General features: G+C 32.3%; 1 protein-coding gene across 3 annotated transcripts in view; it reads left to right on the top strand.

The window, feature by feature from the left end:
- The window catches only part of LOC118191037 (dual specificity tyrosine-phosphorylation-regulated kinase 4-like), a 74,096-nt gene extending 51,226 nt beyond the window's left edge, over window positions 1-22,870 (top strand). For 2 of the 3 annotated variants that reach the window (XM_035361824.2, XM_035361825.2), the window contains exons 11-13: window positions 4,779-4,981; window positions 8,283-8,405; window positions 16,220-22,870. In XM_035361824.2, coding sequence (XP_035217715.1) covers window positions 4,779-4,981; window positions 8,283-8,405; window positions 16,220-16,326 — 433 coding nt within the window. In that variant the 3' untranslated portion in view covers window positions 16,327-22,870. The remainder of the gene's footprint in view (window positions 1-4,778; window positions 4,982-8,282; window positions 8,406-16,219) is intronic. The other variant, XM_035361826.2, reaches the window with a different exon arrangement.
- The last annotated feature ends 1,182 nt before the right edge of the window (window positions 22,871-24,052 follow it).

Raw genomic sequence — 24,052 nt, 5'->3', positions numbered from 1 at the left:
GGAGTATCCCTAAGTCTGAATCTGTTGAGGTATACTGGGAATGGTCCATGACCTGTCAAGAACTGTGTTAGGCTTGTACAGTGGGTCTTTATTTCATTGTTAACTTTTGGCAGTAAGCGAAATGTCCTTCGCCCTACCTCTGTCTCTGTCCATGTACTTTGCCAATTTTGTAGCAGACTTGTCAAAGTTGTTCGCTTAAGGTGAGACCAAGGAAGATTAGTTGGTCTTTCTATTGAATTGAAATTGAATAAAAGTAATTAACCAAATACTATGTTATCTGTAACCGTAATTCCGCACTCTTTTTGCTTTCCAGAAAGTACCAGAAATATCTCACGACTGGTTGAAAGCTTTAAAAGGCCGAAGAAAGACCATCTTCTCACAGTTGCTTAGCTACTGTTATTGCGAGTTGTTTAGTCCCGCGAGAATTGAGATTAGCTTTCTCTTTAAACGGTCTTTGCTCTGCGTTATATTTAACGTTTTTAATAGTCTGAAGTATAAATACTGACTATATTGCAAGATATTGTGAGAACTTATACGAATATCTCTGAGAAAAATTGTTCTGATATATTTCTTTTGATAAGAATAAATTTCATTAACCTATTATCGGACTTCATTCTATTACGACTTCATTTCTATTATTCATTCTATTATTCATTCTATTACGAATCCGTACGCCCGCAACAATAATCTCTAAAATCAACGTATGGCTTTGAAGTTTTTTAAAATTTACTATTAAGAACTTTTGTTAACTGGATGTTTTATGGCCGTAATATATATTTCAATTGCATGTAGTATAAATTTATCTTCAAAATAAAGTGAGTTGGAGTGAATAAAATATTATTAAAACTTTGGAGCTTAGAATTTCTTTGAAGCAATACAAAGTTCGACTTTTATTCGTTTTTAAAAAGCATTCATCTTATTACACTGAATTTAATTATTATTAGAATACAATTCCATTTAAAACTCTCCTTTTCATTTCTAGCTCTATTACGTATCTTCTACTAGATTAATATAATGTTAATTAGGAATTGAGATTAGCTTTCTCTTTAAACGGTCTTTGCTCTGCGTTATATTTAACGTTTTTAATAGTCTGAAGTATAAATACTGACTATATTGCAAGATATTGTGAGAACTTATACGAATATCTCTGAGAAAAATTGTTCTGATATATTTCTTTTGATAAGAATAAATTTCATTAACCTATTATCGGACTTGTGTATTCATTCTATTACGAATCCGTACGCCCGCAACAATAATCTCTAAAATCAACGTACGGCTTTGAAGTTTTTTAAAATTTACTATTAAGAACTTTTGTTAACTGGATGTTTTATGGCCGTAATATATATTTCAATTGCATGTAGTATAAATTTATCTTCAAAATAAAGTGAGTTGGAGTGAATAAAATATTATTAAAACTTTGGAGCTTAGAATTTCTTTGAAGCAATACAAAGTTCGACTTTTATTCGTTTTTAAAAAGCATTCATCTTATTACACTGAATTTAATTATTATTAGAATACAATTCCATTTAAAACTCTCCTTTTCATTTCTAGCTGTATTACGTATCTTCTACTAGATTAATATAATGTTAAGAATATCATAAGGAAAAGCACTTAAGGTTACAATAAGTCTGCAAATTGGATCATCTATCTGTCCGTAATTACAGCAGTATTATCTTGTATTAAATAAAAAGCTGTAGGTATTTTACCCTGTATTATAGCTGTAGGTAAATAAAAAGCTGTAGGTATTTATTGTAGGTATTTTCATTATATATAACATTTTTGTACATTTATTCATATTTTATAACAGTAAATTACACGCTAGACTAATGTTTACATACATTTTACCAGTTCATGACGCACTGTCGGTTCTTTTAGGGCAAATTCTAGGCTAATTCTGTTTGTATTTCTACCCTATTTGAATAATCTGAGATATTTTAAAATTAACTCGAATCTCCATAAAATATACTAACATAATCATTGAAATACACCTGAACATAAATGCAGCCAAGACCTTATTATTTTCATTATTTGTTTTCAAGTTTTGTCCCACTAAAATGTTTTCCCTGGAAACTTTTACAATTTGTTTACTTAGTTTAAATTTAAATTTTCGTAATGTGTTTACTTTGTTTAAATTAAAGTAAGTTCTAGAATCACTTTGAGCAAATCTGAACATTTAATATTCAGTTAGCAATGTATTCGAATCGTAGATGAATGAATCGAATTTTTTTTATTAACCGGTTAGTTTATTTTAATTAGATGTTTAGTTTTTCTCGCTTTCCATTTTTCTGTCAGAATACTAATTTCTAGTTCGCGCTATTCAGATGAGGTAGAAAAGAGATAGTATTTAAAAGAAAGTTTTACAGAGCTAGTGTTTAAAGGAAGCCTATTAATGGTAGAATCAAAGTGTGTTCAGCCTGCTGAAGCCACGTTGCTAGTTGATTCTATTGGGAGCAGTTTATCTGGAAGCGTTGCTTTATTTTCACCATTAGGTTTTTTCAAGCCGATTTTAGTTTTGAGCCATCTTGTACTTACTTTGTCTGTGTAGCTTTTAGGGCTAACTTACGATTAACTTAGTCTAATTCATTACTTTTTGATTTACGCCATTTGCTGGCTGGTTCTGTAAGCACGAGCAATTCCTTTTCTTAATCTAGTGATTTTTAATAAAAGGATCTTTTACACACTTCACAGTCTCTGCTGTAATTTCCAAGACATAGCGATAAGTAGCTTATATCTCTGTAGAGTTCTCATCTAGTTTAGATTACCAAAGAGAGAGAGAGAGAGACTGTATAGAATACAGAAATTAAATGGCTAAAAATGTCTCGCAGCCACCAAACTTTAGATTTCAGGTTCAAAATAAATATAAATTTTAAATGTTTCTTTTGAGATGTTATTATTATTATTGTTGATATATGTTTTAATTAACATGGAGTAAGCAAAATTTAATTTTTTTTCTAATAATTTTTTTTTATTTTGTTAAAAAGAAGCTAAAAAAATTTAATGAAGATCTGAAAGGTTTCAGATTTTAAATTACATCCAAAGGGGCGTTTTTTTAACGTTTTGTGTGTTACCTTTGTTTATTAAATATCATGTTCTTTGCATTTAAACCATAAAATTCAGTTCAATAGCAATGTCACAAAATAATTTTAAAATGAGCCTATCTTTAGAATTTTCGATGCACAGTTCCTCACGCTGGAGATAAAAATGTTTCCCCCTCCCCTTCTGTAGAGTGTTGCCATTGGTCTCTTTGAAATCCTTGAGTTTGTTAATCAAAAATTCGTTAAAGTTTTACAAAATATGAAATCGATAATAAAGCAAATTCCAAATTTCAAATTTGGTCTTCCACATGCCCATATTCTTACGAGGATTACGCCATTCAAAATTCGATGGCTGTATGTACCTTTGTTTTATCACAGTGCGAGAAATATACATACATTTATGCAGATTTTTCATTATTTAAATTCTTCAAATATAATGCAGGACTCTAACATTTGGTGGCAACTGTTTGAAAAGTGAAACGGACATTTATAGTGATTCGACGCAAAATCGCAAAACAAAAACAATAGTTCTTTCAGGGACAAAGCCCCTTTCGACAAAATTATAATAATAATAATAATAATAATAATAATAATAATCAGGCTCGTCCGCTGTTTATAGATCTTCCATTCTTCCTCCATGTAATATGTGTTTAAGACAACTGCCTTAGTGTATTCCATCTAAGTATTCTGGGGGAAAAAGTGATGTTGAATCTTGCAAGGCACTACCAATTATTTAAAAGTGTCATGTCGAGCAAAATACGTTGTTATTAAGAGTGTAGAGTCATTAGGTTAATTGGAAGTAGAAAAGATAAAAAATATGGAACCGCCTTCGCCGGGAATCGAACCACGGACCTGTGGAATACCGGCCCATTGTGCTACCGTTACACCACGAAGACACACTAGGGAAGTGGGAGAAATACCTTATATACTCCCCTTTTTAAAGGGCGACTAGGGTTTTAGGGGACCTAATCGCCAAATCCTGGGTGCGGAGAATCATCATCCACAACCCTTTTAGTTCGGATGCCACTTGTAGAATCATTAAGTTAATTGGAAGCAGAAAAGATGAAAAATTTGCAACTGCCTTCGCCGGGAATCGAACCACAGACGTCTGGAATACCGGCCCAGCGTGCTACCGTTACACCACGAAGGCACGCTAGGGAAGTGGGAGAAATACCTTATAAGAGCTTAAAAGGAAAGCATTCATCTGCTTTACCTTCTCTAAACTCTGCCCTTTTTTTTTCATTTTCTTTCTATTATAAAGGTCAGAATTTTCTGAGGCGTTTATTTCAAAGTTCTTTTTATGCACCTTTAGACGTAGGAATGATAGAAATTTATTATTTAGTTATTTCTATCATTTCCTTATTTAGTTATGAAATAAGAAATTACAATTTCCAGTTCTTCCGTTCCAGATTCTTGACAAATTTAGCGGATCTTTAGAAGTGATAAATCTTAATTAAAAGAAGATATATTTAAATCATACCAAAGTAAAGAAGCATAACTTAACTCCAACAATACATAATACTTAACAATGTAATTAGGGTTACGAAAAATGGTTTCTAAATATCTATTATTTACTTCCATATGCAACCCGCTTAACAAGCAAAGGTAATACTTTATTTCTGTTATTCACAAATTGCATGAAGTTTGAGATCAAACAGAATAGGGGGTAGGAATGAAATGCTTTTGACTGAAATGTTTCGGTGTGAGAGAATTTTAAAGGTGAAGGTGCTATTTCTTTTCTAGTTGGGACCCAGAGAAGAGGATGAAACCAGACGAAGGTCATCGCCATCGCTGGTTATCTGGAAACAGGGGTCCAGCCCACAGACGGCCCTCCACCACCTCTACGAAAGAAAATGGCCGTGAGAAGAAAGAACCCAGGAACAAGGAGACAAGAACAAGTAACGGACCGAAAGAAACAGCTCCCAAGAAAACACAACCTAGACGAAGTACGTGTTTATATTCGCAAACAATTTAATTTTTTTTTTCTGTTATGACTGCAGTATATTCTTTACATCCTTTTAATTAAAAAAAGAAATTATTTTCTTTATGATTTATTGCTTGCATTTTTGCTCTCAGTTGTCGAAATTGCCAGTCATCTTTGTTGCCAGTGCAATTAAAGTTGGTCGGGTCATTTAAATATAACACAAAAAGAATTTGAATACTTAAATATCATAAATTGAAAGTTATTGAGCAAAGTGTTTGATAAATTTATAACAGCTATCTTGCCATAATTACGATTTAAAAGTCTGCTGCAAGCAAGACTGAATAAGGCAAGAAGTAATCACTTCCAGACTTTACTGCAAAGCATATTTTCCTTCCCCCCCTGTAACGGCGATAGTTAGCAATAGCGTCAAAGCATTTTTAAAACTTATTTTTTGACGCATAGAGATGCTTTTATTTTGTTCGAATCGCTAATGGCTGATAGTTCCAAATACATTCCAAACAGATTTTAACAAAGGAATTTATTTTATAATTTGCTTCCCACCCGCATAGCATTATTTAATTAAAGAACATTACGCTTGCAAGCAAATTTTTCCAAACTTCAAGACCTTTTTATTTATAAAAGTTCTGCTTCGACTATGTCTACGGGATTGTTTATTAAAGTGTAAAAATATTTATAAATGTATTGTTTTCTTTTATTCTGATTTGCATTTCTAATAATGCATGAAATTTTCACCGTATTTCATTCTTTTTCATTTGCCATGCTTTATTTATATCTTTAAGCCTTTAATGCATGTGAAATTATTTTTAAATTTATGTCATTTTAATTATATTTAATTATATTTGCCATGTAACTAGATACTATTATTTAATATCATGGTACATATGGGTTTTTCTTTATAGGATTGTGTAATTACAAATAAAAAACGCTTTATTTTATAGACCTTTCATGCGAGTATTAATCTTCTATATTGCAATAAAAGAAAAAAGAATTTTTAAACAAGAAAAAAAATCGGAATTATTCTGGCTTTTTTCGAAGGGACTGTTATGACTTTTTGTCTATTTTATGGCTTTCTATCTTGGAAGAAATTTAGGGAATATCTGGTTTTCGATATCTTGGGTTTTTGAAAAAGCTTATAAAACGATACATTGTATCTTTTATATGTTTCAGTTTTAAATTTCAATTAGAAGATACAGCTTTTTCGTTTTTTTTTAACCTCAAAATTTGCAAACGGATTTTTTTATCGAGTTAAATACAGAATTTTCTTAGCTTAAAATATTTGACTTATATATCCCAATAGTCCTTAATATCTACAAATACTATTTCAGCATTTTCATAAAATTTTCCGTATATTATTTATATTCCGATCAAATGTTTTAATTTTTTAATACGTATTTTATTGCAAATTATCATCCATTTATTAGTTTCGTAATTGTGATACCTGCTTTTCAATTTAAATCAACGACTCCTTTCATTCCTACTTTTATACAGTTGTAAAACGCTCCAAATATCTGCAAAATATTCAATTACTTTTAAAATTTTTTAAGCATTGAATTGTACATTCATCAGTTATTTCATATCTGAGAAGATTTAAAATCTAATTTTATAAAATCAGATCATAGTTATCAAGTGATATAAATCATCATTTATATCATTTCCTCCTTCTTAAAAGAAAAATTTAAAACTATTGTATGCAAATGTTATGTATAGAATAGTTCTAAAATATATTTGCTTTCTTATTTTTCGAAAATTTGTATTCTGTAAAAATAAGAAATATTTTACTTTTTCTCCTGAAATCATCAAGAGCTATTTATTGAAATGGAACAATACTTGTAACAATATTTAATATATAAACTATATTACAAGCAAAGTGAATGAATGTCTGTTCTAAAACTTGCATAATTTTCCACATAGTCATTTCTCGTGCTTAATCAACGCATTCTTAATTTGATTTCCTTAATATTGAGAGATAAAAAAACTAACTGACTGGTCATCCTTGGTTATACTATTTTTGAATGCTTAAAGGGCTTGTTACATGACGTTTTCTATAAAACATTCCTCGTAAATGCATTTAAAACCAGGAAGATACTTTCTCTAATAGGCGGTTCATACTAAACTGCTTTGTCGGAATCAAATAAGCTTAAAATTAGTAAAGAAACAACCTTGTATTTGGCGTAGATTTAGAACAACTTTGTATTTGGCGTAGAATATTGAAGTTTCGTATCAAGAAACAAGAATCTTATGTTCGAAAAGGCGAAAGTAATAAGTCTTCGATAGCTAATCATAGGTAGGAATTTAATCATAATTTTGACTGAGTCTGCAAAAATTATCCGAAAAGCTTCTTCCATTAGCTAATTAGATTTTCTTAAAACTTTTTCAGTTCACAAAGACTTAGCTTGTTTACTTAATGACTTTAAGTGCAATTCAGACCTTCCTAACGTTTTTAAAATTCTATTAATGTTTTTCAATTTTTGTTGCCGGCAGATGGAGCTACCTTCCTGTTCGCTTTACTGCAGTAGGGTATAAATAGGACCGTTAAGCCCGCTGCTTTCCCAGTCGTGCAAATTTCTTTGCTTCTGATGAAGAGGGAACTGTTTGCCCTTGAAATCGATTGAATTTTTCGTCTAAATCTACGCCAAATACAAGGTTGTTTCTTTACTAATTTTATGTTTCACTTTCGCCTGTTTCTCCTCTGATTTGATCAAATAAACTGTTCATTACTTAAAAACTATTTGAATTAATTTGCACAAATTTAGTCTATGGCATTCCAGAGCTTTTTCTAACATCTGGAAGTTCAGAAGAAACTCTTGGATTTTCTCGAATCAAGAATAATTCGTTTTGCATGAGAGTGAAGTTGTTAGCAGCTGGGAAAACCCTTGAATGACGAGACAAAAGTAATTTACGCTACTTTTACCGATTCATTTTATTACTTCATTCTTAATGGCTGATGTAGTTCCGTGTATCAACTAGACAGATGCCTGTAAAATTAGTAAGTAATGAGTAATTAGTTTATATGGAGCCTAATAGCCTTATGCCCTGCTAACCCGAAAGCCCTTTAGTTAAAGAAACTAAACTCTCGCAAATGAAATTTATTTTTTGAAAATCGATTTTCTCCATAGGTCCTTTTCTAAGCTGTTGAATGATAGCTTTCTCCCCATTAGTAAATAACATTTTCTTCCCCTGATATTCAGATAAACTGAAATTCTGACTTGCATTTACAAAGAAGTTGACTGATTTAAATATTATACAAAGGACAGTATTAATTATAATAAAATGTTAATGAGTAGTGCTACTTCCATTTGCAGTGAGCACAAGTTCCACGATGCCACGTGTGTATAAGGCATGCAAGAACAATGTGCGGCTCCGAGATTCCTCAAGAAAAGACTACATCTACACATCTCTCAGCAAGACCTCTTCTGAAGAGTCGTGTGAGTCTCTCCCAATTCGATCTGTTGTATAGAAGCATGTATAGATTTTATCAATTCTAAATTTTGGTTCGAAATCAGTGCAGATCAGTTATGTGCTGTGTTCCATTTTGCATAGATATTTTCTTGAATTTTTAAGGATTTTCTGATGCTATTTCAATATTAATAATAGAAGGTGCAGCCATTAATATCTAGAATCATGATAAAGTGCTCTTTAATGTGGACTTCATCGTCTTCTTGATGGCGTTGATATCCTCTAATCTTGTTCCCTTCAGCAAATTTTTCAGTTTTGGGAACAAGGCAAAAATCTGCTGTAGAGTATGAAGGCTTCTGCATACCATGAGCTCATGATGGTCTCACAACCGTTTCATGGGTAACGCAATATCGGTCTGGGCATTGTCGTGCAAATCAGCCAACTTCCATTCTGCTGAAGACGAAGCCTTACTCTGCGAATTCTTGTCGAAGTTTAGCACGATCCTCTGCGTAAAACTGCCCAGTGAGAAATTCATGATAAATTAGTCGTCGTTATCGAAGAAATCGATAAACATTACCTTAATTTTGGACTTTTGGAACCGAAACTGTTTCTGTCTTGATGAGCTTGGAGACCGCCATTCGTAGCAAACCTTGCGCTTCCTGGCCAACCATCTGCTTGGAAATGTTCAGCTCACTGGAAAGTACTCGAATAGTTAATCAGCGATCCGAAGGTACGAGCTTACGAACTTTCTCAATTGTTTCTGGAGTCCGCACGGAATACGGCCTCCTCCATTGTGCGCGTCATCTTTGACACTTTCGCAGCCATTCCGAAAACGGCTAAACCATATAAAATTGTGTGAACTGGATAATGTATCATCTTCGTATACTTGTTACAACATTTCATGGGTTTCTGTGGCAGTTTTGCCCAATTTGAAGCAGAATTCAATGTTAATTCTCTGTGTCCATATGGACGCCGCCAACAAAAAATTAATAGAGAGTTTTTAATGCCTGTTTCAAGAACAACCACTCGCTTCCGAATGGCGCCGACTTCATTGGATATGCACGGATAAACGAATTTCATATACAAGCATTACCGCGTTCTGACGATTTACTGTTCTCGTACAGTTACGTCAGGTCTGGAAATTAATGGCTGAACTTTGTATTTCTTAAAATATTACCCAAATAATTATTTATATTTTCATTATTATAAGTCACATGTCTCGCTGTATAACTGAGAAATGTTCTCTGTTTGCTATAACAAAACTGGTAGTGGAAGGGATCATATTTTACAACGATTCCTTGATTTTTTTCCTGGGTCCTGTTTTTAATTAACATTTCGTTATTTGTATGCTTATAAATGCTATGCGATAAGCAATACATCTTTGAAATGCTTTGAGAGTGTTACATGGCATTCCTTTATTTGATTCTATCTGCCGTCATTTCGAAGCCAGTTTTATAACTAAAAGACAGCAGTCCTCTGGGATTTATGCAATTTAAATAAAATTTTTAAAGGATGTTGGCCAAACTATAGCACTATGGTTTGGCAATAATGCCTGAAAAAATTCAATTCTCGTACTTGCATAATGATTTTATTTAAAAAAAAAAACTGCTATTTTTATTGTTGACTCTTTTCTTACTTTTTCCATCAGGGTTTATCAAAATGTTAATTAGGAAAAGATTATATATTTCAAACAACTATTATTTAGTTAGCTTATATTGGCAGTTGTTTATCTAGTGGTCCCATAATACCATTAGTTTAGTCTGGGTCCCAGGTCATTGTGATTTTGCTGAAAATGAACTAGCTGATAAAGTAGCTAAAGATGCTTCGAAACTACCCATGTCTGGCCCAGAACCATTTTACCCAGTTTCATATCAAACTGTTAAAAAAGAAGTAAGAAGCTGGATAAAGAACAAACATGATGATATATAGTCTAAACTACCAGACTGTGCTCATTCTAAATTGGTGCTCAGTACACTTAACTTATCAGGTAATCTCATACACCTCAGTAGAACTAACTTACGCCGGGTAATTCAAATTGTTACCGGACATGCTTATCTGGCTAAGCATCTCCACAAATGTGGTCTTGTCGAATCTCCTTTTTGCCCAGCTTGTGGAGAAGAAGAGGAAACACTTTTTCACTTTCTGGGACGATGTCCGGTGTTTTCTGTCCCTAGAAACCAATTCCTTGGGTTTCCCTATATTACCTTTGATCAAGCCCTTCTATACAAAGGGCTCTCTGGCATAATTGGGTTTCTGATGTATAATAAACACCTACAGGTAAGGTGAATTTGAAACCACAAGAAACAAGCATTGAGACGCCCTGTGAGTTTTTTTTTTTTTTTTTTTTTTTTTTGAAAAGAAACTATGCAGGGGTTTCCCTCTCATAGCTGTGTTTTGGAATATAATTTGAAAATAGATATCAAATCTTTATACACTACCTGGCCATTTGGCTTGAGAAAGCACCTCTGCCCTCCTTATTTAATTTTTTTTTTTTTTTTTTTTTTGGACTCGCCATCGCACTCTTGTTTGGTCAAGAATTTGAATTTGGTGGTTTGGGAGGGATTGAATCGGCTTTTCATCCAATAGGGAAGTCTTCACGATCCAACCGACACCCTGAATTTAGAGATGGGATTTTTTGCCGATACTATAGATTTGGTGCCAGTTTGGGATCTTATCTATCTATTTATTACTTACCTTTCACAGGAGTTACCATTTAAATTCCTTGATTTAAATGATCAAATGGCGGAAGAGTAATGGGAAATATTGCCTAAACTCTTTTCCTCCTTTTCATAAGAAGGAAACGCCATTAAATGTGATGTTATGTTATCTAGTGGTCCAATCATAGCCTGGCTATCAAACGTATTGCTGAGTTTCCTGTTGTAAATTAAATGAGAGACGAGTTTTCAGTTCATTAGTGTGTTGAGAGTTGGTGAGACCTGTATACAGTAGATGAGAGTTAGCTATTTACAAGCGAAATTTGTATATTATTTAGGTTAAATATTTGGTTCCCCCCTTTAAGCAGAAGTGGATAAGTTTAGTGCATTTTTAGGTTGCCTAATTCTGAATCACAGAATAAAATTCTAATATTTCTATCTGAATATTTATTGAATTCTAAGCTACTAAGTAGAGCAGTTTAATTTCATCGGCAATAATTCATCAATTTATAAAAAAAATAGTAGGATTAGTTGTAGAGGAAGTAGAATTAGTTAAAGACAGTTTTATATGAATCGTTTTGCACCAAGTGTCATTTCGGAACTTCGCGAATTTTTCACAATAAAATGCTTTAGTGGTTAATTGATCTTCAGGCACATAATCTCCTTCATGACAAAAATCTTAATCAGTCGTTTTCGTGTTGCTGCAGAGCAAACTAGTCCATTGAATTCTAGGTTGGTTTGGCGTTATAATATTCTTTGACTATTTGATCTCAGGGAATGTGGGGTATCTCGCTTTAATGCTTAATGCTTAGAAATCAGAGATGTAGCTATGAATTACATTTATTTCTGTGTTCTGAGGTATAAACCGTATAGAGGTTATTCGGTCAAATCAGAGAGGATATTTGGAATATTTTGAAAAAAGACTTCAACAGAGCATTTCAGCTATGGTGCAAATAGTAAGATCTTAGCATAAACTTATAAGAGGACTGTTTTAAAAGGAGTGAAAGCTAATAAGGTTCAAAATATAATTTAGATAACAATGAAAATTCACTTGGCAATCTTTGTCTTTAGCCAAGGTTATACATTACTGAGCAATTCTGGTTTCGGCCACAATTCAGCAAACAATTAACTGGGAGACATAAAATTCATACTACAGAGGAACAATATAGTACTTACAGAAGAGGAAAATATAATAGGAAAGAAAGAATAGGAAGCATTTAGTACAGATTGAATAGAAAAAGGCTTTGTTGACACAATGGCGTTGTTAAAAAAGACTCTATGGCCAAGAGGAAAAATAATAAACTTAAGAGGCTTGGTATGGGATATGACCTCTCCTAACTACAATGGTTGCGTTACACCATCTGTCGCTACTCAACTCCATATTATTTAATTCTAAGGGTAATAGTGAAGACGCCACTTCCTGCTAGGCTTCTCCCTAAAATATTATTCCAAACGTGCTCAATGGGATTTAAGTAAGGGGAGCAAGCTGGCCAATCCATTTTTTTGGTATTTTCACTGAGTACTGTGTGGCCATGCAAAATACAAAGTCTCGACCAATGGCATCTCGGAAAAAATGCTCGTGGTGGCAGGACTTAAAAGAGAAGGGCTAGATCATAGAGCTTTTCCCCTGAAGCAGAAAGTGAGAAGTGATGACGTAGCCATGATGACACCGAGCGCGCCAATACAATTCACAGCTTGGAAGTTAGCGTTTTTGAACCAGCGTTTAAAATGAGCTGTGTGTGAAAGATAGCTATAATTTGGAAGAGGCAATGTTACTGCTTTATGCATTTTAGACTGAACCATTAAAAAATTTAATAATGCTTACTCAATTTTAAAATAATAGATAAAATGCGCTACTCTTTTAACATAAAGTTCCGTGGTTTTTTTTTTTAATTTTTATTTGCAGGTTTTTTTTTTATTTAATGCACGTTTATTTCTAATCATTTCTTTACTTGCATGCTAACTCAGAGAATTTTTATACTGCTTCTAAGATAACTATAATAGCAGTTATTTAAATTTACTCAAAAACCAACTTTACATTGACATAGGTTTAAACATATATGACATATATGGCAACATTTCTGCTAACCTACGTTTGATTTTTTGCCTAATTGTAAATTTTACATTGTTATAATTCTCTTCCGATTCAATATAATAGATATTTTTTAAATAATTTTGGAATTTATACTTATATCTATATTACAATTAAATAAATGTATATAAGATTGTTACCTTAATTTTGACAAAATAGCTTTATTCAGAGTACCTAAAACAGTTACTTAATTTTTCAAAAGTGTGAGTAAAGGAAGCAGGTCTTTTTATGCCAATTACTTTGATGTTTTATACTATTATATTTTATCTGGAATGCTAATCTAGCACAAAATCTAATCAATAATTAGTTACAAAGGATACAATAAGAATAACTTTAACAACTACTTAACAAAATTAGTTTGTTAAATACTTGTTATTTTTGTTGGTACTATTTTGGTACTATTCATAATACCGACGATATTATCGATTAATTCATAGAAGTCAGATGCTTTCTGATTTCCTGTGGGGTAGAGCGGTTTTGCGGTACTTTTTGAAAATAATGTTTTCTCTGGAGCGACTTTTTGTCTCTCGTTTCCCTTGACCATTAAATAATTTGGTTTTAGTTTGTGACACAATTTGATTTCTTCACAATCTCTATTTAAAACCTCTTTAATAATATCAAAATTTAAAACAGTTACATCTTCTAAAACAAATCCTCTATCTAAAACGCGGTTTCTCAGTAATTTGAGGCAGAGCGCGAAATGAGACCTCTGATTAAAACAAACTGCACATTTTGAAAAGAACCAACTTAGTCCAGTTTAGAGTCATAGCAGAGTTTTCAATCTATATGCATTTCGTCGAAACTGAGAACGCATATTTTTTCTACAGAATACAACTATTCGCCTCTTTCCTTCTTTAGAGTAAGAACATTACTTTGAATTCTTGGACTACACTAAAATTTAGAAAACACTAAAACATAAAATAAACACCATTTCTTTAATTTGATAATACTAGGTAAAGATATTCCAATTTTTTTCTTAATTTTTTTTCTTTCCAAAAATCATAGCTTTAAGATGGTAGAGCTCTTGTGACAATGCAACGTGAAATATTTTCACTAGTCCACCTGATTTTTTTCTTCTTTTTCAGTAATGCATTAATCTGCGTCTTTATAAAAATAGGCTTTAGACATTTTTCCAAATTCTCCGATTTGTGCTCCCCCCCCCCCCAAATTTCGCTATTTGAGATTTTAATTTCTGATACCAATTTCTGTCTAGATGTCGTCCACCTTCTTTGTCGCTGAACAAACATTCTAAAATTTTTCTTTTCTCTATTTTTCAATACTTTAATACAATTTAATACAATTCTCTAAGGATATTATTTTGTTCTTCAAATTATCAATGCATTCTTGTTTATCCTTATACATTCAGGATGATCTACATTTTCATTTGTGAGTTTTATTTCAAAATCATTAAAATTTGATTTATTATTGTCATCATCAATTTCGATTTATTATTGTCATCATAATTTACTTTTGGCACAGCATTCCATTTCAACAGTTTCTTTTTGTGGCTATCCAAACAAGCGATTTTTCATATCATCTTCATAAACATTGCATAGAAAATGTTCGCTGCAGATTTTCCGCTCTTCACATTAATAGAATCTTCTCTTTGACATTTGAGTATCAATGCTTTCGTCAAAAGCAAACTCTCATTTGGATCCTTTGGTCCCATGAAATAAAATATCTCATCCTTTCATACTTCTGTAAGTGCTTCGGCACGTTACTGCAGCGCAGAAAGCCATATTACGTAAACGGTACTTTACAATATAGAATTTAAAATAAAAACTGACTAAAATTACATTTATATAAATTATTTTAAATATATACATTATTAGAAAACAGATATATATATTATTAAAATTAATTTGGGATATGTAACCCCTAGAAAATCGTCTCGCAGCTCAATGAAACTACTGTTTTAAACGCGGGAAATCAGGACAGGTGGCATCACAGTGACGTCAGATTATTGCCTGTACGTCCGCCCATTAGACTCGCGTCGGCGAGGAGTCGAACAAAGAAATGAGCTAGCCCTTCTATTTATCCCTGTCGTGGTGGAGACACTTCATGCCAGCAAAGGTCTCCAGTAAGTGAATCTCAGTCGAAAATGTGGTGCTTCATCCGTCCATTCATTATAATGCCTTTCCATAGCAGCACGAAAGGACCACCCCAGCGATCTCTTTCCCTTACCTTACCTTAGTGAGATGAAAACGTGTCCCTACCTCTCTCCAATATCAGCTGGCACCGAGAGTCTTATGTCGAACTGGAACGACTCTCATTAGTAAAGAAACTGCATTGATGAGGTGACTAGCCTTTATATTCTATACACCACTGTAAACGTTGCCACGAATAGGCTGCTATGAACTGTATGCAGGTTAAGAACGACGGGCGAATTGCCCACCTTTATGAAGTCTTTATGAAGTCTGTTTTCCAATTGCCGTGCGCAACTGCTAAGCAATGTTCATGCTATCTGATTTAGAGTAATATATCAATTCTCAGTCACTGTTGGTTCCCTTGGTTGACCACCACCGACCTGTTGTGTATTTGTACCTGTCATTTGGAAGGATATCCAAGCTTATAAAACAAAATTTTTATTACTCTCAAACTCTTGGGCTACAGACGTCAAATAAATCCATTACTGTCCATTACCTTTCTATCGCCCCGCCCAGACCAAATAATGGTTAGTGACTTTGACTGCCGTACCAAACGGCTCGGGTTCGAATCCTGGAGAAGGCATGGATGTAAATTGTCTGTCCCTTTATAGGAGGCGACAGTGCCAGCTTATTAGATGTCTCCATAGTAAAATGTCCATCGTGTCTGATCTTAAGAGTGGCAAAAATCTGAAAATAGCTAATGCCCGCCATAAAAGAAAAAAAAAATTAAGAAGGATTTACTAACGCTCTGCTTTTTTTTAATGTAACAAATTACTTTGCATTTTCTGGAATGATGTAATTAAAATAAATTAAACAATGGCATATTATTTTAAACAATAACTTCGCTAAAATTAAAATCATAGCTTAGCCATTTTAGTACCAAATAGCATAATTGCCTGAGCTGCTACATTACATGTGCGACTTTCTTTCTTTCTTTTTTCTTCTAACAGTATTGCTGAAGCAGGGAGAGTTTAGCGCCGATGATCCCGTACCAAGACTTTATGAGCACAAAGATCCTCTTGAAGACTCAGGAACATTTTTGCCTCCTATATTGTGATGTTGTCTGCTCACAAGGTTTTGGCTGTTGCTTGCAGTACAGCCAGTACCGTATTCCGGAAGAAATTGCTTTGGAGGTGCCCAAGAAGTTGTCAGCTCCTTTGGATGACGATCCTTCTACCCTGGCACACCCTTATTTCAGACTGGAAACTGCACTGTAGTCATCCTTCATCAGTTTCAGTTCGGCACGCGGATGGAACCCGCAGAGTTCGTCGTGAAAGGCTGTGATCCTCATACAGGAGAAATGGCGAGTGAAACAATTTCAAGACACTTAAAATTTGTTTTCGAATTGGACCAGTGCCACTTTTATGTAAAATGGTGACATAATGGTTTCTTAATCCTTTCCGTACAGAGAATTATTATGAAAGCACATATGTAATTAGCTATGTGAAAGAAACTAGATGCATTTAAAGTAATTTTACTTCTCCCTTGAAGACAATCTTCGAAACTTCACTTCTTATTTCTCTCTCGAATATGATTATTTAGAAATATCCGTTGATGTTTCATTTTGTTAAAATTAATTATGAAAATTATCCTTCATGTGCATTTGAATGCCTCTATCTGTGGATATATCTCTTTTTTGAACATAAGAAATTCCTTGATTAATTTCAGATGAATATATTTGATCCTGCGTAGAAGTCATTTCAAAGCAACTGCTATCATCAAAACGTTTTAATTCATTGTGAACTTAATGGAGATGAGAAATGTTATGGATATCAGTCATGCCTTATTAGTAAGGAACTGTCATCTTTAACTTTTAAGTATATGGTCTTCAAAAATTCAGCAATGAATTTAACAGAATACACACAAACAAAACAGGAAACTTCGAGTTGTATAGGATCATTTTTTTCGAAGCAATCAATCGTTTTCAAGTTGCTGCAGAGCAAACTAGTCCATTGAATTCTCCGAACGTGTTGTTGCTATTATATTATTGTTGTTGCTATTATATACAGTAATATTAAAATATCATAAACTGTTGCAAAAGAGCGTTTTAAAACAATTCATCTCTTAGTTATAAATGTTCAGAAATAGGCTTTTGTAAACTCTGAATGAGAAAAACCTTGAATCTGTGCACCGGTCTATTTGAAATTATACATATCTTGCAATACTTATGTGTTCTTTCAGTAAGAGTTATATGTATTTTCTGCTTTCAGTGTATTCAGCCTTATTAGATTTTCCGATATACCTAACTTAACGCAATCTTCCCAAAATGACCAAATATCATTTTGCTTATGCATATCAACCATTACTTAGCTTCAGTTTCTTATACACAAGGACTCATTTTAATATTTCATTTCTTTCAAGAAAAATTCATATTTCTTTAGATCCTGTCATTTCGTGGTTTCCGTTTACATTACGTGGTAATAAACAAGAGTGATGTGAACAGAAAGCTGTTGTACTCATCTGTGTAGAAAGAACAGATACACAGTGTCATGCACAACAATAAATGTTATTATCCTGATGAGTTTAAAATGGTAGATATTTACGGAGATATCTCTGCCTGTATATATGTACATTCAAATTTAACGAGGACCAAGTTTTGGTGCTACCAAAACACTTTGGAAGAGAACACTAAGCTAGTGATTCATCAGATATTCAGAGAAATCTTTGCCAAAACCGAGCGCTATGGTGCTCTTTTATAAGAACCTGTACATACTGTTTTCGTACTTTGAAGACTAATTTATCTCTCTTCTTTCCTTCGGGTAGAATAGAGTAGAAAGACGTCCAGACTTATTCTCAATCACTCTTCCTGTCAATAATTCCAGTCTTTATCATTGAATGGATGATTTAAAATAAGATAAGATGAGACAAGAATGTAAAACATTTCAGTATTGCAATTTTGCATAACTTAATTCTTACGAAAATGAATTGATGGATGAACTTTTTCAAGGATTGTGTAAGACTACGTATTTTAATGTTGGTCTATGAATGCGCAATACTTGGATAAGATGACTTAACCGAATACATAATATTAATTCCTTTTCAGGGATGCTTAAAAATGTAACTTCTTTGAAAAATTGAATTGTATCAAATTTCCAATCAAAATGTCTTCTTTCAGGACATCCACCAAAGAGAGATAGTCCTCGTACACCTTTCTTTAACTTAAAACAACAGCCTAGGTTCTTTCTTGGGATTACCGTTAATACTATAATTAATATAAGTAAAATGCAAGTACATAGTAACATGTATTTAAAAACCTAATTCAGTCCCTAAAACTTTGAATGAAATATTTTGCTACATTAAACTGATATCTGAAAATTAATAGTCGGTATATGATGTTAATTTACGTGATAAAAAATTCTGCATTTTAGTATCTAAAATACTTCTATTTGAGTTATTATGTAATTCAGGTTCTGAAAAGCGTTACTATGTTTATAAGTACCGGCCAGGGAAGAACAAGATACCTCGAAACTTGGATTATGCTTAGTCTACTACACTTCTAAGAATGTGTGGGTTTACTGTTTGTAATGATTTCAATCACACTTATATAGACAAGGCTGTGAACCCTTTAACTATAAACCAATGTTTTCTCATGCTTTTAAAAGCAGAATCCAGTGGGGTGTGATCAGTGTTTCTTGGATAACAAAACATGAGCTCATTATTTAAGTCCATCTTCAAAAAAATTAATATTGTATGTATCCCACACAGTCATTGCAAATCCATCCTGGTTTATCAGATTTCTATTTTGGCCTAAAGTGATAGGGTAGGATTCTTTTCCTTGATGAACAAAAAGGCTCAAGAATGTTTACATATCAATGTTGCTGTTAACAATAAAGGAGGATCGATTATTTTACGGAAAATTTGTATTTGTTTTACCAGTGCAATTTATCAAAAATTTAACTCTTTGAATAAAATACAGAGTATAAAATATTAAATTCGCTTCTTTAAAATACGCTGAATGTAAAGAGAGGCCAGATTAATATATTTAAATTTTATTGTAAGAGATTTAATTATGCAGAATGGCAACAGAAATTACCACGATATCACTTCACAAAAAATGAAGTTTCTATCGGCATTTCTTGTCTGCATCATACCAGGGACATTAAGAAAGATTTGAGAAGCAATACGAGTGTCAGGAAGCAACAATCCTTGATACCTTTAATTAAGGCGAAAGTTTTTTTTTTACTTTTAACTCTCGTAATCATTCCATGGGGGAGTGTTAGATGTTTCGTTTACATCTGTCTTTCGAATGTATTGGAGTGTTCTTCGTCTTGAACTTTATCCCGACCTTCTCAAAGTAATGTTGCATTTAAACTGTTTGGAATTTGATTCCTCCTAAAATTGTTATCTTAAGAGTTAAAAGCAAAAAACTGACTAAAACAACACTAAACAGAATTAATTGGCACTTAAAAATAATTTATATATATGTTTTTTTAAATACTGCCTAAAATGTTGAAATTTTTAATTTTAATCAAATTAGCTTAAAAATCTAAGCCTTACTATATCTATCAATTCAGATTAGATAGAATCTTCATTTTAACTCTTAATTCAAAATGGAATCGCTCAGGAAGAAAGATAAAAACTTCTTTTGGTTGAAAGAAAAAAACTTTAAAGAGAGAAAATTAAGCAAATAGTTAAATATAATTCCATATATTTACCAAACGCTTAAAATTTTGGGAATTGAAAATATTAAAAAAGGGTTAAACTAATTCCATATTTTCACGTCAAGCCTTTTAGATGCTTAAATAAATTGTAGTACATTATGGAGTACAGCCTTTCTTAAGTACAGTCTTTCTTAAGTTATGCGACTCGGATAAACTAAACTTGATGACTCAATGACTAGTGAACGACCAACTGGTGAACTAAATATTCGTGGTACGAAATAGTAGAAATATGATCCACTTGCATTTTTTAAATGGGAGTTTACCTGGGAAATCAGATATATAGCAAAGCAAAATAAGAAAAACATATTATATTAAAAATAAGAATAAAGATAAAATAACGAAACTGGCAAAACACGGTAAACAAATTTTTCTGCTAAATTTAATTTAAATTTAAATTTTAAAATTTACAAATGGTATATAATATTTTTTTAGACATATGTTATTTGTTTCCCGTAAACTGTTTAAATTCTGGTGTGTCATTTTAAATGGTTCATAATATTTTCCATTTTTTAAAGAACTTAAAGTTCGATATAAAAAAATAATAGTACAAATGCGTAACTTAGATAAGAAGGGTCGGATATTGATCTTACTGTAGACACTCGGCCATCTTTTTGATTCAGCAATAACGTTGTCTGCAACCACCGTCTATGGAATAAGAGGCGAAGGACATGCTCTTAATAATTTCTCTAATACACTTGAGGACTGGCGTTCTCGCTCTCGACATAAGCAACCAAGCCGAATTTATAGAAGTGCCAAAAATGTAATCCCAATGATAAAAATGTTATAATTATTGAGGAAATACAGAACAATGTGCCAAAGTACTTTAGATGCAAGATTAGTATTATCTTGACATGCCACACCGTGTTTAGTGTTGAGACCTTTGAACATTTAATTTTCTTCAGATGTTTACGCTTTATATTCGCAGCCACGTGTTTGCTTCAAAGCCTACTGCAGTGGTTTGGTTGTATTTGATAAAAATCACCGCTTTGTTATAGATAATTTTTTTTCTAATTTAAAAAAATATTCAAAATCGCTGTTTTTGTAAAATTTTGTGCTCTTAAGCAGGTTTCTCAAATTTAGCACTTGAAATTTCTAAACAAAATTTTGAGCATTTCTGATTAAAAGAACTTTTTCGCAACCTCACGCTTAAGCGAAAACAGTATTTCACAAAACCTGCAATATATCTTCAATGATATTTACAAATTTCGTTAGAGAATTAAGAAATACTTTCCATAATATATAAGCTTATAGAATGTTTTCAATTAATGAATAACCCTGAGATATATCAAAATATACAAGTATTATAAGAAATAAATAACATTATTTGCAGCTATATAAATTTCAGTTAAGTTTTATTGAAGAAAAGAGAAACTGAAATACTTTTCTGAGAAATTTTATTTTAAGCTACGCTTCTCAAAATAATATTCCAATTATTTCATAGATGTAATTTACAAATTTTTCATTAATAATTTTTTTTCAATTATCCCCTTTGCATCGTTGATTATTAAACAAGTAATAAAATGTATAAAGTCAAATAATTCTCACGTATCATTAGATTATCATCTAATAATAAAATAAACAGGAAGTATATGCATGAACGCCATAATTTAAATCACATTTTCATAAAATAATAATATATGTTTTTATATACTTTAAATTTCTAACTTGGCAACATATTTTCAAAGTACAGAAAAGTACAGGAAAGCAAGTAAATTCGTTTTAAATATTTATAAACAAAATAAAATGTCCAAATCACTACCCCTTCTTCTGCTTAAAGATACAATAAATAGATTTTCATCTTAGACGTAATACAACTTTTAAACAACTGATAAGTTCCACAGTATTTTTCCATGCATTTATTGCTTACAAAGTCAAGAGCTTGAGACATTTAGACTTCCATTAAATAAGCACAAGTAGAAATGACTATTTTGTGTAGCTCTTTCCGTCATTTTCTTATAAATTCTACTCCTAAACTTCTTTAAACCTAAATTTTACTTCCACTTGAAATGGACAAAATAAAATCCTTTAAAAGTATAATTCTTAAAAGACGAACCTAAGTCCAAAAAGTAAGTTGAATATTTTAAAATTTTACACAGAAACTATATGAATATATGCTGTTAATGTTAATGACGAAATTGTTTTTTGTATGTTAATGTCCGTTTACTGGCATTTTGATTTTGATATGACAGGTAGGAGTACATCTGAAACGTCTTAAGACGTACTTCATGCACATCTAACACTTCATAAATGAATACTCACCAAGACTACTTTTCAGATAAATCCTTTTCCATTAAATCTCTGTGAAGACAATTCACATGGTCACATGGTAACGTAATGTAATCTGTTTCATTGCTTTAATTGGTCAGATATAATTCAAGAATATTGAGATTATCCAGATGCGCTGTAGAAATTTTTATATCACAGACAATTAAAACTACAGATATCTCACAGATACTTCCTATTCATTTTTAAGCAAAATTAATAACAGATCTTGCATCTTACATGGTCAAATCAAATTTAGTTTTGCAAAATCTCAAAGACCGTAGCTTCCGTTCACCATTCAAAATAGAATACTGCTTCAAGTATCAAAGGCTGTTACTGCTCATTGAGTAGTTTCAACAAAGAGGTTTCTTTTAAGTCCTTAGAAAATCACGAGGATTCCAGAAAACATATGTAAGAGAGCGATAGCGTCGGTCCACTATACCTTTGTTTCACTTACGTTGCCAATGTTCTTGTTGACAGCTGTTATCGGGTACAGGCCTTCCAAACTGAACAAAAGATATTGGCCGAACCCGAGTGTTAGAAATCTAAATTATCGTTTCATAGAGTGTATATTCTTGTTACTTTATGTAGTAGATCTTATTTTTAGAGTGTGTCTTTTGTTTGAAGAAACAAATGTATTCTAGATATTACAATAATAAAATATTTGTTTTCCCTTTATGTTTAATGTCTTTTTTCTTCAGTACACATCACTTTTATTTTACAACAATTGAATATAATTAGGAAATTATAATAAGAAAAAATACACAACTACCTGCATGGACCCTCAATTTTTAGGTGATTAATTTTTTTAGCATTGTTAGGTCTTTTATTTGAAAAAATACGGAAAATGAATACGAGCCAGTTCCCTTAGAAAGTCCTCCAGGAATTCATGCCTCTCCTTAGGTAGATATTTAAATTAACTAACCTAACCTGTTAATTTCTTTCTTGCCTGCCGTTTGCCTGTTAACTAGAGTGAACTTAATATAAATTCAACCTTATTACTAGATGAAGAGATTGTTGCGGAAACACATCGACTGTAGTGTCCACCAGCGTGTGAGCGGTAAAGTCGCTGAACACTGGTAATTCGGTCCGGGGTTCGAATCCTGGCGAAAGAGCTGTCTGCGGGCACGTTTTTGTGTTTTTCCTCATGTGTAACGTGTATACGAGCCAGTTATTCTTAGAAAATCCTCCATGAAAGCATCTCTCTTCTTGGTAGATAACCCTCTTAGAAAAACCATCTTAGAAATATCGTGAAACATTTTAGCTACTAAATAACTTATTTCCGAGAACTATAGATTCACACAGATCATATTTCTTTTCTAAGTTGTTGTTAATAATAATAGAATATGTACTGTGCCCGTAATAATCCTTACGTGGCCATTATTTATGCAATAGTTTGATGTAAATATGTACTTCTAACTGCAACAGTACTAATAACATAACTATTTGTATTAAGATGTTTGTAAATTTAAGCACTCAACTTTGTAACATTACGAAATCTAACTTTTTTTTACCTTCCTTAGAGCTATACTACGTAAAATTTTGAACTCATTAAAAAAATAGGACACAAAATATTGGACTCTTATAAGACAAAAATTGAGCGAGGTATTTAATTCTAATGTTTGGGTTTTCTTCAAATTCTTTAATGGCAAAAATCAGACTTTATAGCTTTTCTTGAGGAGTTGGTCAAAAATAAATTAGGTAATTTTTTCCTCATTTGAAAACATTCAGTAATCATCCTTTGGGATTGATTAATATGTAACCTTCTTTTATTTGCAATAATAGCTATTGATGTTATACGAACTTTTATAATTTGTAGCTGAGGGATTCAGGAGAATTTCTTAGTGACTTGCTTTGTTT

The sequence above is a fragment of the Stegodyphus dumicola genome, chromosome 1, assembly GCF_044657685.1.
Source record: "Stegodyphus dumicola isolate Sdum_Otavi_A_Nest chromosome 1, ASM4465768v1".
NCBI classification, from domain to species: domain Eukaryota; kingdom Metazoa; phylum Arthropoda; class Arachnida; order Araneae; family Eresidae; genus Stegodyphus; species Stegodyphus dumicola.
The sequence above is the reverse complement of the archived record's forward strand: the minus strand, read 5'-3'. Positions and strand labels throughout refer to the sequence as shown.